Here is a 16,215-nt window from a genome sequence, read left to right on the forward strand (position 1 = left end):
GTGAGAGGCCCACGTACCGCCAAAAAAAAAAAAAAAAAAATGTAAGACCTGAAACCATGAAACTTTTAGAAATAAGCATAGGAAAAATGCTCCTTGACGTGGGTCTTTTTTCTTTTTTCTTCTGGATATGACACCTAAAACACAAACAACAAAATAATAAATAAGTGGGACTACATCAAACTAAAAAGGTTTTGCACAGCAAAAGAAACAATCAACAAAGTGAAAAGACAGCCTACAGAATGGGAGAATATATTTGCAAGCCATACATCTGATAAGGGGTTAATATCCAAAATATATAAAGAACTCATATAGCTCAATAGCAGAAAAGCAAATAATTCAGTTTAAAAGTGAATAGACAAATAGTCAAAAGACCTGAATAGACATTTTTCCAAAGAAGACAAATGGCCAACAAGTACGTGAAAAGATGCTCAACATCACTAATCATTAGGGAAATGTAAATCAAAACGACAGTGAGATATCATCTTACGCCTATTAGAATGGCCATCATCAAAGAAACAAGATGAGTGCTGGAGAGGACGTGGAGAAAAGGGAACCCTTGTGCACTGTTGGTGGGAATGTGAATTGGTGCAGCCACTATGGAAAACAGTATGGAGGTTCCTCAAAAAATTAAAATAGAACTACCATATGATCCAGCAATTCCACTTCTGGGAATATATCCAAATAAAACAAAAACACTAACTCGAAAAGGTACCTGCACCCCCATGTTCATTGCAGCATTATTTACAATAGCCAAGACGTGGAAACAGTGTAAGTGTCCATTGACAAATGAACGGGTGAGAAAATGTGGGGTGGGTGGATGGATATACATATATATATATATATATATATATAATTCAGCCATGAAAAACAAGGAAATGATGCTGTTGGCAACAACATGGATGGACCTAGAGAATCCTCTCCTGAAATTCTGCTCCATAACCGCTATTGAGTCCCTTAAACTGGAGCTCCTTCAGCCTGCCCAGCTGTCGTTTTCTGCTTCTCCCGTCCCCGGCCCTGGACGGTGGTCACATTTGTCCATCATCCCTGAGTACCTTCCCCCCCAGCCCCCTGGCTGGCCACTCCTTCAGAGCTTCTCTCACCATGTCGGGAGTTGCTTCGCCTTGGAGCTTCCTCTCTCTCACCGGTCATCCCTCCTCCTCTGAACCCGCAGAAGTCACACAACAGATGCAGAGAGCCAGGAATACATTGGTCTTGGGTTTTCTTGTCATTTATGTTGAATTTTTTTTAAATACTGAAAATTTTTGAAAAAATAATGTAATGGAAACCCATATACCTGCATCATGATCGACCAGGTGTTAGCATTTGCCATGTTCACTCCCTCTCGCTCACTTGCACGTCCTCTTGCCCTGCTCCTCTCTTTCTCTGTCACTATTACTGTCACTTTGTATATTTTTTCCTGACCCATTTGAACGTCAGTTGCACACTTGACACCTTGCCCCTAAATTTTTCAGCATGTGCCTCCCAAGAACAAGCACGTTCTCCTTCACGCACGCGGTGCCGGCATCACACCCACGACGTTTACCAAGGATACGGTGATGATGGTACCCATTGACGTGACACACAGTCCGACACAGGTTTCTCCACACTACCCAGTCGTACTCCTCCCTCCCCTCCCACTCAGGATCCAATGCAGGCTCCACCCCTGGCTCTGGCCCTATCACCCCTTGCCCCTCCACACCTTTTTTTGGTCTTTTGTGACCTTTCAGTTTTGAAGAGGCCAAGCCAGTTGTCTTGGATGGTGCCCTGCAATCTGGATTTGTCACTTCACCCTCCTGCTCCGGTTCAAGGGAAGCATTTCTAGCAGGAAGAGTGCAGGCACGATGCTGCTGCGTGCTTCCCTCGTCCCCACCTCGGGGGACGCGCGCTGTGGGTTTGTCCCACTGTTAGGGTCGCTATTGATCGTTTGCCTGAGATCTGCCCTTCTCCTTAAAATTAGGAAGTGATACTTGAGACCCAAGAAGTGGTTTCCTGTTCTGCAGCAACTTTCCATACGGGCTTAGCCTTCACAGGTAAGGACCCCACCTGAACTAATTACTGCATCAGTGGTTGCACAGGTGATTTCCTGACTAGCTGGCCTTCTAGAAAGAAGGACTTTTTCTTTCCTCCTCCTCCTCCCTCTTCTCCCCTAATTTTTTGAGTATCACTGTAGACTCAGGTTCTTTTTTATTGGAAACGTTGTGATCTGTTGCCGTCATCGTTCTTCTGGATGCTCACACAGTCCCACACTTGCCAGTGGGAGCCCTTTCCAGCCAAGTCCTCCTCCCTCTGATGTCACCCCATTAGTCTCTGAGCACTGCCTTGCTCTCTGACACAAGGAGGTTTTTTTGTTTGTTTCTTCCCAATAACACAATACAATTACCTGTTACTTTCTATCCATAGCTGTGTTTTGTCAGGAGAGCCAACTATTTTTAAAAAGCAAACAAAAACTGTGTGCCCCATTCACAGCTAAAAATAAAATGCAATGTATTTCTCCAGAAATGGATTTCTGGATCAAAGCCCAGCTACTAATAACCCAGATAAACTGGCACTGCCTCTCAGGGAAGAGTAGACCGTTATGGAATATCTGACTCGGCCTTGTTGGTGTGCGACAAGCTCTTCCAGGACAGCAGAGAAAGGCAGATGAGTTGTATGTATAACTCGGCATGTAACACATTCACCAGTGGTGCTCTGATAAGGTCCACTGTGTGCCAGACACCGTGCAGGTGGTCTTGCGGAGGTCAGAGGAGATGAGACCAGCTGAAAAGGAGAAATGAGCCAATACACGACAGTGTGCTTATTGGTGTTACAGGAATTAATAGGGGAAGAGGAAGTGCAGAGCAGAATACAGGGGGGTTGGTCTATGAAGGAGCGCAGAGTGAAGGGGAACTTTGCATGGATGGCTATCTGTGTGTTACTGCAGGCCAGACAGTTCCAACACGTCCAGCTGTTAAGTAATTGATTGTCTCTGTGTCTTGGTGTGGGGAAGGGGGCGGGGCGGGGGGAGGCGTGGGCGGAGGGATTAGAGAGGAGGAAATTCAAGAAGCTATGAAACTCAGACCAGCCTTTTGCTTTACCTGTGCTCCAGTCTCATCTGGTGGTTGTGATTCTAGCGGGTATCCTAATAGGGGTTACTTCTGGGGTAAGAGAACTTGTTTTTCTCCCTTCTGTGTGGCAGATATCCTGGAACAAAGAGGGCAAATAGGAAACCCCACTTGCTACCCCACCCCAAGTCAACAAAGATAATAGAACACTGTGAAAGAAAATGAGGAGTAACTGCATGATAGGTTCGGCTTGAAATGAAAGAAAATGAGGAGTAACTGCATGATAGGTTCGGCTTGAAATCACGACATGGCTTCTTTAAACAACGATCATTTGTCTCAGTGCCACGCTGTTTAGATCATGATATGATTAGCTTGGGTAACTTCTTTGCTTTTAAATGAAACCTTTAAATGTTTAATGTGGTTTAAAAAGTTTTTCCACAGACAGCTTTCAACGCCATCAGGAATCTCTGTGTGGTGATGGTAGTTGTGTTGTATTCCTTTAAAATTCTTTTTTTTTTTAATGTATTACCAAAGCTGAACGAAATATTCTTCAGGTCGCTCTTTCATAGCACTTGATATTCTAGCGTATGAGAATTTATTTTCTTCCACTCTAAGGAATGCTGTTATTTTTATTGAAACTTGAATTATAATTGTATTATAATTTTACAATTAAAAAGAAAAAAAACTAAAACTGTCCATCTAGCCTTTCAGCTTACTGCTTTTGTTAGCAGTTTCAGCTTTTTCCATAACTCTCAGTTTCATTTTAAAATTTCATTTAGTGGATTATAGAAATGTGAGCCTCAGTCACAGTAGCATATTTTCTGGTTATAAGAGACTAAAAGGAAACAAGCTAGCATTCTAAGTTTTGGGGAAATTTTGTGATGTCATATGTAAAAATGAATGTCCTGGAATTCTGTACTTGCATCCACTGATTAGTTTAGTACTGACACAAAAGTAGAGAAAAACCAATTAGTACAGTCAGATATTAACATAACTAATCTGCAAAATGATAGCTAAAGGGATACTTAAAGATGCCGTTCATTTTTCATGATATCACATTTCTTTGAAAAATAAACACAGACATACGCTTGTGTCCATAGTAAAGCTACTGCTAAATCACTGTAACAGGTAGGAATAATAAGTGGTGATTTGAATGGGAAATTAAGACAAACTCATTGAAACCAGTGCCTCATATCTTTTATTTCTCCATTTTCACATCTAAAATACAGGTAAAGAAAGTGCTTCTAATTAGATGCTTACAGAGTTCAACGTGCTTGGTCGAAAGATAAAAATGCCCGGGGAGTTCCCTGGTGGCCTAGTGGTTAGGATTCTGGGCTTTCACTACCGTGGCCTGGGTTCAATCCCTGGTCAGGCAACTGAGATCTCGCAAGCTGTGCGGTGCGACCAAAAAAAAAAAAAGTAAAAAAGAAAGATAAAAATGCCCAAAGGTACTGCATTTAAACTGATTTCCAAATCTGAAAGCTTCTGTAGAGCATTTCCCTTTTCTTGTTCTAGTTTTTTTTTAAGATGAAGGAGATTAAGAGGTACAAACCTCCAGTAATAGAATAAATAAGCCATGGGGATATGATACACAGCATAAGAAATATGGTGAATAATTTTTAAGAACTTTGTATGGTGACAGATGGTTAGTAGATTTTCCGTGGTAATCACTGCATAATACATGCAAATGCCAAATCACTGTGTAGTATACCTGAAACTAACATAATACTGTATGTCAACAATATTTCAGTGTAAAGAAAAAAGAACTCCCTTTAGATTGTTGGTCATATAAATGCCATGGGAGTGGGGAGGGGCGAACAAGGGAGAGGGAATTATTCAAAAGTGAATCCGTTTTTAAGTGAAAAACTCCAATTATATATTCCTTTTAAAATAATTTTTGTTAAAACATATGTATGTATATAAACAGTCCAGTGTCATAAGAGTGCAGCTCAGTGTGTTTTTATCAACTGAAGACATCCTGTGCTCAGAGCGCAACCAATGCGGGCGTATTACCAGCACTCCAGAAGCCCCTCATATTTCCTTGCAGTCACCACATCCCACCAAGGATATAACCACTATCCTGGCTCCTCACATGGATTGGTTTTCCTGCTTTTATACTCTGTAATGGAATCTAGCTACTCTTGCTCATTATTGTTTGAGATCTCTTCATATTCTTGTATTCTGTTATGGATGGTTCCTCCTCCAGGCTGTATATTTTTTCATTTGTGAAGACACCACCAAATGTATTTATCCTTTCTTTTTCTCTTTTTTTAAAGATTAGTGACTCATTGACAGAATTTTTTTTTAATACAGTAGTTTTTATTTTTTTTATTTTTGGCCACGTCGGGTCTTAGTTGCGGCACATGGGATCTTCGTTGCGGCGCTCAGGCTTCTCTCCAGTTATGGCATGTGGGTTTCCTCTCTCTAGTTGTGGAGTGCGGGCTCCAGGGCGCGTGGGCTCTGTAGTTGTGGTGCGCGGGTTCCAGAGCATATGGCTCTGTAGTTGTGGAGCACGGGCTCCAGAGCACGTGGGTTCTGAAGTTTGCGGCACATGGGCTCTCTAGTTGAGGCGTGCGGGCTCAGTACTTGTGGCATGTGGGCTTAGTTGCCCTGCGGCATGTGGGATCTTAAGTTCCCCGACCAGGGATCGAACCCACGTCCCCTGCATCGGAAGGCGGATTCTTTACCCCTGGACCACCCAGGAAGTCCCTGTTTATCCTTTCTCCTACTGATGGACATTTGGGTAGTTCCCAGTTTGGGGCTATTTTGCACAGTGCTGTTATGAATGTTATGGCACTTGTCTGTTGGTGAATGTCATTCTAGGAATGGAATTGCTAGGTCATCAGTTTGCATATGTTCAGCCTTAGAAGGCACTGTCGAGCCTCCACAGTGGATGCACCCAATTGCATTCCCATCACTCAACAATATATGTTCCAGTGGTAGTTCCACATCCTCTGCAATACTTGGTATTTCTGTGTATTTTCATTTTAACCAGTCTAATGGATATGGTAGTTTTAATTTTAATTTCTCTAGTAACTCGTGAAGATGAGTACCTTCTCATGTATTTGTACATGGAGGGATATTTCGTGTTTACAGATTGGAATACCCAAAATTATAAAGGTGTTGGTGTTCTCCAAATTCACGTATAGAGGTGATGCAGTCCCAATCATATTACTAGCAATGGTTTTTTTGTAGAAACTGAGATGTTCATTAAAAAATTCTCATGGAAATTCAGAAGACCAGGGATAGCTAGTACATACGTAAAGAAAAAGAACTGGCATATTTCCACTACCACATGTAAAACCTCTTCTAAAGCTCTGTTAACTAAGATTGCGTGGCATTGGTACGTGGCTAGGCTACCTGATCAGTGGAACAGAACAGAGTCCAGGAAGAGACCCACTTACATACAGTCACCTGGTTTATGGCAAAGAGGTAACTGCAGTGCACTGGGAAAGGGATAGCCTTTTCAATCAGTGGTGTTCGGTCTGTTGGATAACCATTTGGGGGTGAAAGTATCCTGACCTCTTCCCCATTCATACGTAAAAATGGATTGTAGAAAAAGAAATGGATTGTAGATTTAAGTGGGAAAGGAAAGACAAGTTTAGAGGTGTTAAAAAAACAAAATTCAACTGAGTAAATTTTAAAGGTTTTATTGCCTTTATTGGAGGACTCATGAATCAGACAGCGTTCAGTGTAGCAGACAGAAAAGAGCTCCAAGGGGCTGTGCAGAATGAAAGACGTTTATAGGCAGAAGGCAGTGGGAAGAGGGAGCACAGGGTGGTTCGGTTGTGGCAAGGTCACTTCCCTTTAGAGGTGACGGGTCTGTCGGGCAGGCGACCTAATGAGTGCTGATCGGGTGATTCCTGATTGGCTGGTTTAAGATTCCGTTTCTGGGAGAGACCGAAACTATAGCTAAGTCTCCGTCTGGTGGTGTGTGGCTTAGCATAACCGACTCCATTTTGGACCTGTTGTTTTTAACAGAGGAAAACAAAAGAAAACAGCTGCATTACTTTGGAATAGGCAAAGATTTCTTAACTAGGACACAAAAAGTGTGAGCCATAAAAGAAAAAAAAATTGAGCTATACTAAAATTACGGTGTCAAGAGCAATAGTAAGGAATAAAAAAGCAGAGAAATGGGAGGAAATATCTGGAAAGAGATTTGCATACAGGATATATAAAGAACTCCTACAAATCAGTTTTTAAAAGACTGAAACCAACTCCTAAAAATGGGTAAAAAATGTGACCATTCACTTCACAAAGGTGATATCCAGATGGCCGATTAACTTGGGAGGATTCCCCTTTCGCCACGGGCGGGGGTGTGGTGTTCTACTTTTAATAAGAGAATGTGTGTGTCATGCACATATTCAAATACTTCTCTACTACTGACAGCCTACAGTAGTATGCTTATGCAACATCAATAATGTGTGTGATTACGTTAACATACAATGTCCTTTAAATATTACTGTTTTAGGCTCATGATGTTTTGATGCTATGGACATGTAAACATGCAGGATCTAAAGGATGCAACAGCAGGAGACACCAGATGGTTTCACACTTACTTATAACCCTAAAGAGAAATTAGCTTTTCCATTAGCATGAACGTGAGCAAAGAGATCCCCCCCTGGGCTTCCCTGGTGGCGCAGTGGTTGAGAGTCCGCCTGCCAATCAGTGCAGGGGACACGGGTTCGTGCCCCGGTCCGAGAGGATCCCACATGCCACGGAGTGGCTGGGCCCGTGAGCCATGGCCGCTGAGCCTGCGCGTCCAGAGCCTGTGCTCCACAACGGGAAAGACCACAACAGTGAGAGGCCCGCGTACCGCAAAAAAAAAACCGGTTCCCCCGTGCCGCTTGCTCCCCAACTCTCACCCACCCCGCTTCTCTCCCTCTCTCCCTCTCTCCCTCTCTCTCGCTCTCTCTCTCTCTCTTCCCCCCTCCCCCTCTCCCCCTCCCTCCCTCCCTCTCTGTCTCTCTCCCTCCCTCTCCCTCCCCCAACTCTGTCTCCCCCCGCCCCTGCTCCCCAGTCTCTAAGCTATCCCTGACCCACTGCCGGTCACTCATGTCATCTTTAGGGAAATAACGAAAGGACACGTAAGTGGCAGGATAGAGGAGTTAGGAGGCCTGCTGTGTGCTCCGCGTGAACATTTTTTAAAGCTGAAGATTTAATGGTTTGTGTTTTAGGTAAATGAAGTAGGTGTGACCTTGATAGGAGACCAAGTTAAAACCTTCTGTTCTAATTCATACTGATGAGGTAGAATCATATGGAGAGCTCTACAGACTTGCTGACCCAGGGGGGTCCGGTGCAGCCTGGACCACGGGAGGCCCAGAAGCTCCCTGGGTGATCTGATGTGCAGACGAGGCTGGGATCTGTCCTGGCCAGGAGTCAGGGCACAGTTAACCTGAGACACCTTGACTGTGTTTTGGCTTTACTGGGGGAGGGGGCCTTGTTCTTTCTACGGCTCCTCTCCAGGGAGGATGAGCCCTGGGAATGACTAGCAGGAAGGGGTAAAACTGATACTCTGTAGAGAAGGATTTCCCTCCTTTCCTGATTATCCTCTGAGCTGCGCTAGCTCAGCAGCGAGGCTCTGGCCCAAGAGAAAGGCCTGGGTTGCTGCTGCATCTGAGAATCCGGCAGGCCTCCCTCCTTGCTTCCCTGCCGCCCACCACGCGGATGAAGGAGTCGTGACTGTAAATCAAGCGCGTCAGTGTTGTGAAAGCACGCAGCTCTGCTGCAGCTTCTTCCTGTGAGAAGCACGACGGTGGTGGCTGTTTTCATTTTTATTTTTAAAATCCCGTTGTGAATACAACTATCCTCTAATGAAAATACATCACTAAAATTTTACATAATTCATACAGCCTTTTGTGACTGCTTTTCTCAGTAATTAATATCTTATTTGCTTTCCTCTTCAGTAACCAAAAATCATTGATGTACTGTATTTTAATATTTTATATTACACTGTTTTAACTAATTCCATAAGTTATTCCAAACACTGACCATAAAGGTACTTTGAGAAGGTTATAGACAACAGTTTGAAGACAATGCCATAGAAAAGTCTAAATAAAAGCAAATAAAGGAGGGCTTCCCTGGTGGCGCAGTGGTTGAGAGTCCGCCTGCCGATGTGGGGGACGCGGGTTCGTACCCCGGTCCGGGAGGATCCCACATGCCGCGGAACGGCTGGGCCCGTGAGCCATGGCCGCTGAGCCTGCGCGTCCGGAGCCTGTGCTCCGTAACGGGAGAGGCCACAGCGGTGAGAGGCCCGCGTACCGAAAAAGCAAATAAAGGAAAACTTTTAAAGGTAAATCATACTAATTTATCGTTTATCCAACAGTTTTTTTTCATATCTTATATTTCTTCTGTTCCTTTACCTGTCTTTTTTGCCAACCAAAAGAAAATGGGAAATAAAATTTTAACCTACAGCCCCTAATCTGATTCTTATTCTTAATATAGCTTTTCACTCACTAGATCAAAATGGCATTCTTTAATAAAAGATATAAATTTATATACCACAAACAATAATTTAGAATGTTTTGATTACCCCATAATTGAGCAGTTTCTTCTAGTTTTAGACATACTGTGTGTATTATCCCATGCAGATTCCCAGCATTTTCACTATGTTGGGTAAGACCAGTCGCGTTATATCTTCATTTGTCTCCTGGGAGATGTGACTTTCCGTATTGTAAATACAGGATGTAACCATTACTGGATTCCATTTCTGATCTGTATCACTTGCTCTGTTTGTTTTGGGAGCATCTTCATCTCTATAAATGTATGACCCAGGTGACGTGGAGGCAGAGGAGGGAAAGGGAAAAGGGAAGAAAAGTATCTCATGGGCATCAAGCAGATGCCACTTCACACCTCTGCCTGGTCAAGAACCACGCCCCTACCAAGCCAGCGTCTGGCCTTGTCCTTCATCTGAGGAAATGTCTGGTACCCAGTCCAAGAGAGTGGAGCCCAGCTCTGTCAGACATTGCAGTTCCTACAGTTTGTACTTCTCCAGGAGCTTAGAATCTGGTTGGGAAGGGGGGAAAGTTACACACACACATGGACACACCTGAAATTAAAGTACCACTTACTATTGTGAGTTCCAGAAATAGCCGTGCACTAAAGGAGACCAGAGAAAGCACAGAGCACTTCTGGATGGCTGGTCGGCAGACGGCTCCTTCATCGGAAAGGTCAGCCCTAAACTGGAAAGAGGGGATTTCAGAAGGAAAAACAGAAAACAAGATTCCAGGAAAGGCTGATGGCTTAGAATGAGAAGGCCACAGGGAAGATGAGGATATGGGGAAGCAGATGAGCGGCAGGAAAAGTAGATTCCAAGACCTGGCACACGTGCCAGGCGAGCAGGGCCATGTCGATAAATGCCCCACGTCGAGTATTAAGAACTTTGGACTGAGGGGGGTCCCGTAAGGCTTCACAGCAGAGGTATGATCTGAGGTGGCTGTAAAGAGAGGTATGGATTTTAAGGAACATTCTTGAGCAGAATGTCAAGGTGAGAAGGCCTGATGCATGTTGGCCTGCCGATGGCGGAATGACAGCTTTCCCCTAGAGGGGCCTTGAGATGGTTTTGGGTGGTGGCAGTGCAGAACCATTAAAAGTGTTCTGTTTCAAAGGCTCCTCTCACCAAGGTCGCCAGCGACCTCTTCGTTATAAATACTGAATAAATTATAATAAAATAATAAATAATTTCCGTCCCGCATCTCTCATGGTCTTTCTCGGCTTTTGAGCATGTGTTGACCTCTTTCTCCTGAAAACTCTCTTGTCCTGGTGTCTGAGTTGCCCCCACTTCCCTGGCTCCCCCGTTCACCACCCTCGGTCCCCGCCGTGGCCGCCCTTCTCCGCGCGCATCGCCTCGTCCACATTCCCACAGCCTGGCCCTCCGCCCGCCCCCCTCCTTCACCCTCTCCAGCCCCGCACTGACCCACCTTCCTACTCAGGTTTCCACCCGTGAGTGCGAGTGCAAACGCCTGCTGTCAGCCTGGCCCAGACCCGGGTCTTCGTGACTCTCCCATGCTGCGACGCCAGGGGTCACGATGACCCCTCTGCTCCCCATTGCTGCATGTCCTGTTCTACACCTGCCTGCACAGTGAGGTGCCGGGGCCTTCTTACCACCCACATCTCACTAAAACTGTGAACCTGTAAAAAACTCCCACCCCACCTGATGGGCACGTTGCCTCTAGAAATCTTCCCTCCTTCTAGACTTGACCCTCTTCCAACCTAGCAAAGGCAATGACAGTGACTGTATAGACTTGTGCTTGACGGGTGTAACCTCAAATGCCACATACCAGAGGAAAGAACCTTCCATACGGCCACCTTACCTGTAGCAAGTGCTTTGGAAAAGAATATTGTTATTAATACTGGCTGTGAGCACCTACCAAAGGTTTTTCTGCCCGTATTTGCTTATGCTTCTTGAAATACTTTGAAATATTGATTAATCTTAAATCTACATAAATACGTATGAATATAAGTACGTACATACATAAATACATATGTGGGCATACATGCAGATGGATGGATAGATAAACAGATAAGAATAAAACCTTTGGGGGGATTAGGACTCATTTTTCTTCCTTTTTTTTCCTTCTGTCTGAGTCTGTCCCAGTAATAAGCAGAGTGGGACATGCTTTGTGTTGCTGCTGACTTGGAGTTGAGAGCTGCTCCTCTTTTCAAAGACCCGCAGCCTCTTTCCGTCGAATCAGGAGTCATGGCGGCAGCAGGGCCTCTCGCTGCTGTCTTTCCCGTGGGCTTGATTTAGTCCAGCCGGTACCCTCCTCCGGCTCAGGCGCTGTTAAGATGGAGAGATACGTTCAGTTTTAAACGAGCGAACCAAATCTGTCTTCTAAAGAAAAGGAGGAACAGCCTTCTGTGGCATGTCTTTAAATGGATTAATATGTTGATCTTAGAGAAAACGGGAGCCTCCCTCATGTTTTCATTATTGAGCCAGGTGAAATGAAAAGCGGAACTCACTGCTAAATGCCACCTCTGGGGATTTTGCTGTGTTGCTTCTGTTTTACAGTACCCTGCAGGATTCCTTCTTTAGCTAAAGCAGACTGTTGTAAGTGTACAGTCTCAGCATTCTTTTTGAAACACCAGACACTACTTAGTTGCCTCATACCAAGAACTCTGCAGTGTTAACTGGCCATGAACGTCTAATCGTGCGAGAAACAGTTGCCGTGTGTCTACCTTCACAAGTGAAGGAAGCGGCAGCCTGAGTCTGGTAATAAGGTACCGGTTACCAGAGTACTGCCTCTTAGTCCTCGGCAGGCAGCTAGTCCTTATTCATATAAACATTTGCTTTTAAGTGAAATTATCAGTCATAAAATAAAATGTAGGCATTAAGTGGAAACTCTTGCCATACTAGTTTATTCTTGATGATTCATGAGAAAATACTTTTCCGTATTGTAGGCTTTCATTCAATATCGATTTATAAGTGAGCGAATATCCGTATGATTTTAAGGGGTGGAAGAACGCTTTCTCTATTTTGTAAGGCTCACAAACCTCTGAACCTGCCGTTCTGTGCCGTTTATCTGAGTGTAAGGGGAAAGTTCTAGAAGGTGGACTTAGCATTGCTTTACTCTTATTCATCAGGCAAAATTCAAAATGCTGGAAGAGGTGCTTTTTTCTTTCTTTCTTTCTCTCGAAAAGATGGAATCAGTCTGGATGGGAGGATAGGGGAAAGTCTTGGAATAATACTGTGATGTTTGCTGTGATTGGAGACCCTAACGGGTTTGCAGGCTGCTTCAGGGAAGTCAGGGCCAGCTCCGGTGGTCACGATTTCTCTCCCCGAGGGGACCCGAACGTCTCCTTGTGTTGAGCCCTTTCTGTTGGCATGAAACAGATAGGAAGAGGTTCAGAGGTTTGGTTGCATGGAACAGATCTGGGATGGGATTTATTCTAAGGACACCTAGGGAAACAAGGCCTCTCGGCCACGAGCCCCCGCAGGTCACCCATCCTGCCTCACCGAGACTGGAAGCCCTGCAAGGATGTGGCAGCAGCTCCCACCATTCCCCTTTCCCATCTCCTTGCTGTCTCCCTGCTTATACTTTCTGCTACCAGTGGGCTGACTCTGTTTCAAACAATTGCTTGGATCCTTTCAGATTGGACGCCCCACCCTTACGGGCAGAGTCCCTGCCCCTGGCCCCTTACAGGCCTGGCCCTTAGCAGGCACCTGGGCTCCCAACACGTCCCCCAGGTGCTCCGCTGCTGCCGGGGCCTCTTGGGCCACTGTAGAGACCGGCTGGGGGCCTCGGCTTGTGGACGGCTGCCTTTCATCTTGAGATGAGGCTGCGCCTCTAGGACAGCCTGCCTCTACAGAGCTAGTGGCAATGCGCCTTGTTATCTGGGGTTTGGTAAGGGGTTATTCATTGTTTACCTTTGCCACCTGTTTTGGCAAACACTGTACAAGATGGATGATACAGTCCTATAGAAGAATTTGATGTTGAGTGACCAGGTTATAAATCTATATGGGCGCCTCTGGAGGATGTCCGGTCTGCCCAGCCTGCTTCCAAAGACATCTCAAGACTTTCCTCTCTGCCCTTTCCTCTTAACCATAGAAATCAGCTGGTAGTTGTTTCTTGGGGAGCGTGTGTGATGCCTGGAATACACACAACCTGAGAGCTGCACCAAACCAAAGATCTTTGCTTAATGTTTTACTTTTTTTTGAAGTGCTCCCCATGCATTATCATTTTAACCTTCAGAGTGGCTGGGAAAGGCTGTATTCACCTGCTGCTGCTGGGAAAACAGACCTAACACTGCACGACAAGCTTAATGGCAGAACCAGTATTAGAATCCCCATTTTCTGGTAGGTTCCAAGACATCCTGATACAAATGTGTCTGATCACTAAATATGTGGGTGCATGGTTCCCCCAACACAGACACACACGCGCGCACACACACGCATACACACCTGTGTAGACTCAGTTATTGGAAAATGACAGAATTTACCAGCATCAATCATTTCTTCTGTTTGTGGTTATGGTAGCTGAGAATTATTAGCCTAGTGAAGATGGAGTCTGAAAACCTGTCCTGTGTTTCTCTAGTATTGTTGAGCCATTAGTCTAGCAATAGGCAGTGCAGGGGGCTCCGTGATTTTGAACAGAAGAGGGTTTCTGTATCCCTCTTCTTCCTGCCAACCATCCTCTTAGAGTGACATCATTTGTAAAAATTCCCAGACCTGGGGTGAAGGGACTTGAATTGTGATGCCCCTCCACCGGCACTTAGTATGTAGTTGGGTTTAGTTACTGTGAATTTGTGAATCAGATTTTTAAATCTGTAGAATGAGGTACCGGAGTTTTGTTTCCCAGTGTTTCATGTACATGCTGCATGACCTTAGGTCCTCCACTCCACTCTCTCTACTACGTCACCCACTTTGTAACTCCTTTCCCATCCAGGCCAGGGCTTGGGGACTGGGAGTGGGGTGTCAGAATATATTAAAACTCTTCCTTACATAGACCCAGTTTGCAGGTGTTACAGGAAATTCCCTCTGCCGTCTAATTCCGCTCAGTTGCATTTTTTATGTTAATAGGCTAATATTTTATGAACTTATAAGATTGAATGTATGGAGTGAGATGAGTATTTCTGATAATTACTTGATGGGGGTGGGGAAGTTCAGCAGAAAGCCATTGAAAACTTCCAGACTGATATTGATTAAAATTAGTGGCTCAAAGACTTAGAGTATCTAATTTACAGGATTTTTTTCACAGGTTATTCTATGACTTAGGCAAAAATTGTAGCCCATCATTTATGATAACATATATCAGGTAATTTTCTGTGCTGAATTTAAAGGAGAGCCAGTAATTTAGAGTCAGAGCATTCTGTGTGTCCCTGTATAGGGTGTTCTCAGGCATAATTGCTGCAATTAAGTATTTTTATCTGGGATGTTCTACTTCTAAGGGGCAAGCTCTGTTTTCTCTTTTGGAATTATCAGGATCTTCCTTTTGTATCTTTCTGTATTTCTTTCTACCAAAGAAGACACAGTGGGATGTACTTTGTTTAGATTAGAAGGATGAAAGATTATTAAAAGCCAGCTCTGGTCCCTTGTTTAATCTAGTCTGTCATGCCAGGCACTGAGATACTTACTACAGATGTGTTGCTAGATTACAAGTTGTTTATTTCCTATGGATATTTCCCCGAGTGGCATAAGTTATATGGGTGGTAACATTCTCCTAAGAAATACTTTGGGCATCACATACCTCCCAGCCTTGTCGCGTTGATCAGGGAACAGCATGGCGGGTGATGGAGCTCGGAGCTGAGTGTGTGCGTGTTGACTTGTGTGCCAGCCTCAGGCAAGTCACTTGCCTTCTCTGGCTTATGGTGCCCTTATCTATAATATGAAGTTGAGTTGGTGGTTTATTTCTAAGGTCCTTTCCAGTTCTCATACTCAGTGATTCCAGTGATTCATGTTAGCAAGAATATTATCGTCATACTTCCATTCATTCATTCAGCACGTGTGTATCACCCTCTGTGTCCAAGGGGCTGTGCTAGCTGCTGTGGTGACTCCAGCAGTGAGTCACCCAAAGGCCCTGCCCTCCTGGGCCCCCATCCAGCCAAGGAGGGGAAACAGCCACGCAAGTGAAAGGAAGTAAAAGTGAAAAATAGCAGTTGAGAAGGACAAGGGAAACTAAACTTACATTTAGTTAGCCTCTCTGCGTGCCTTAGGGACTCCACTTTGTACATTATGTACATTTTATTTTAATTATCATGATAATCCTGTGAGCTAGGTGTTATTATCCCATTTTATAAATAAGAGATCAGCGGTCGTGCAGCTAGAATATTGTGCCAGGATTTGGAAGCAATGTTTTGTGTTTTCGAAGCCCGTGCTTCTCCTATGAAATCATGTTGCCTCCTGATAAAATGCTAGAACTGATAACAGGAGATCGTGTATGCTATTGGGGGCAAGGCAAGCACTTTCTAGTAGAGGAGTCATTGGCTCAAGGACTTAAAATGGGTGGAATTGGCACGTGTGACCTGGGGAGGATGTTTCCAGCAAGGAGCCAGGCTAGAAAGGTGGGTGGGTCAGGCTGAGTTATTGAAAAGGCATTTTGGAGCCGCTCCAGATTCGGGTAGGAGGTTAAGTGAGCAGAGGTCACCTCGAGCCATGTCTGTAGGGCACCCCTGTGGACGGGGATGGGAGGGGAGCCCTCTGGTCTGGCTGGGGAGCAAGAATGCAGGAAGGAGCTGA

General features: G+C 44.7%; 1 protein-coding gene across 2 annotated transcripts in view; it reads left to right on the top strand.

Annotated features, from left to right (window-relative positions):
• LYRM4 (LYR motif containing 4) overlaps nucleotides 1–16,215 on the top strand; it is a 119,228-nt gene that overhangs the window by 71,546 nt on the left and 31,467 nt on the right. Inside the window, exon 3 of one of the 2 annotated variants that reach the window (XM_033407986.2) lies at nucleotides 1,958–2,030. The exons of the other annotated variant lie outside the window; for it this stretch is intronic. Within the exon in view, the coding sequence (XP_033263877.1) occupies nucleotides 1,958–2,030 (73 nt within the window). The remainder of the gene's footprint in view (nucleotides 1–1,957; nucleotides 2,031–16,215) is intronic. 2 annotated transcript variants of the gene reach the window in all.

The sequence above is a fragment of the Orcinus orca genome, chromosome 10, assembly GCF_937001465.1.
Source record: "Orcinus orca chromosome 10, mOrcOrc1.1, whole genome shotgun sequence".
Lineage (NCBI taxonomy): Eukaryota > Metazoa > Chordata > Mammalia > Artiodactyla > Delphinidae > Orcinus > Orcinus orca.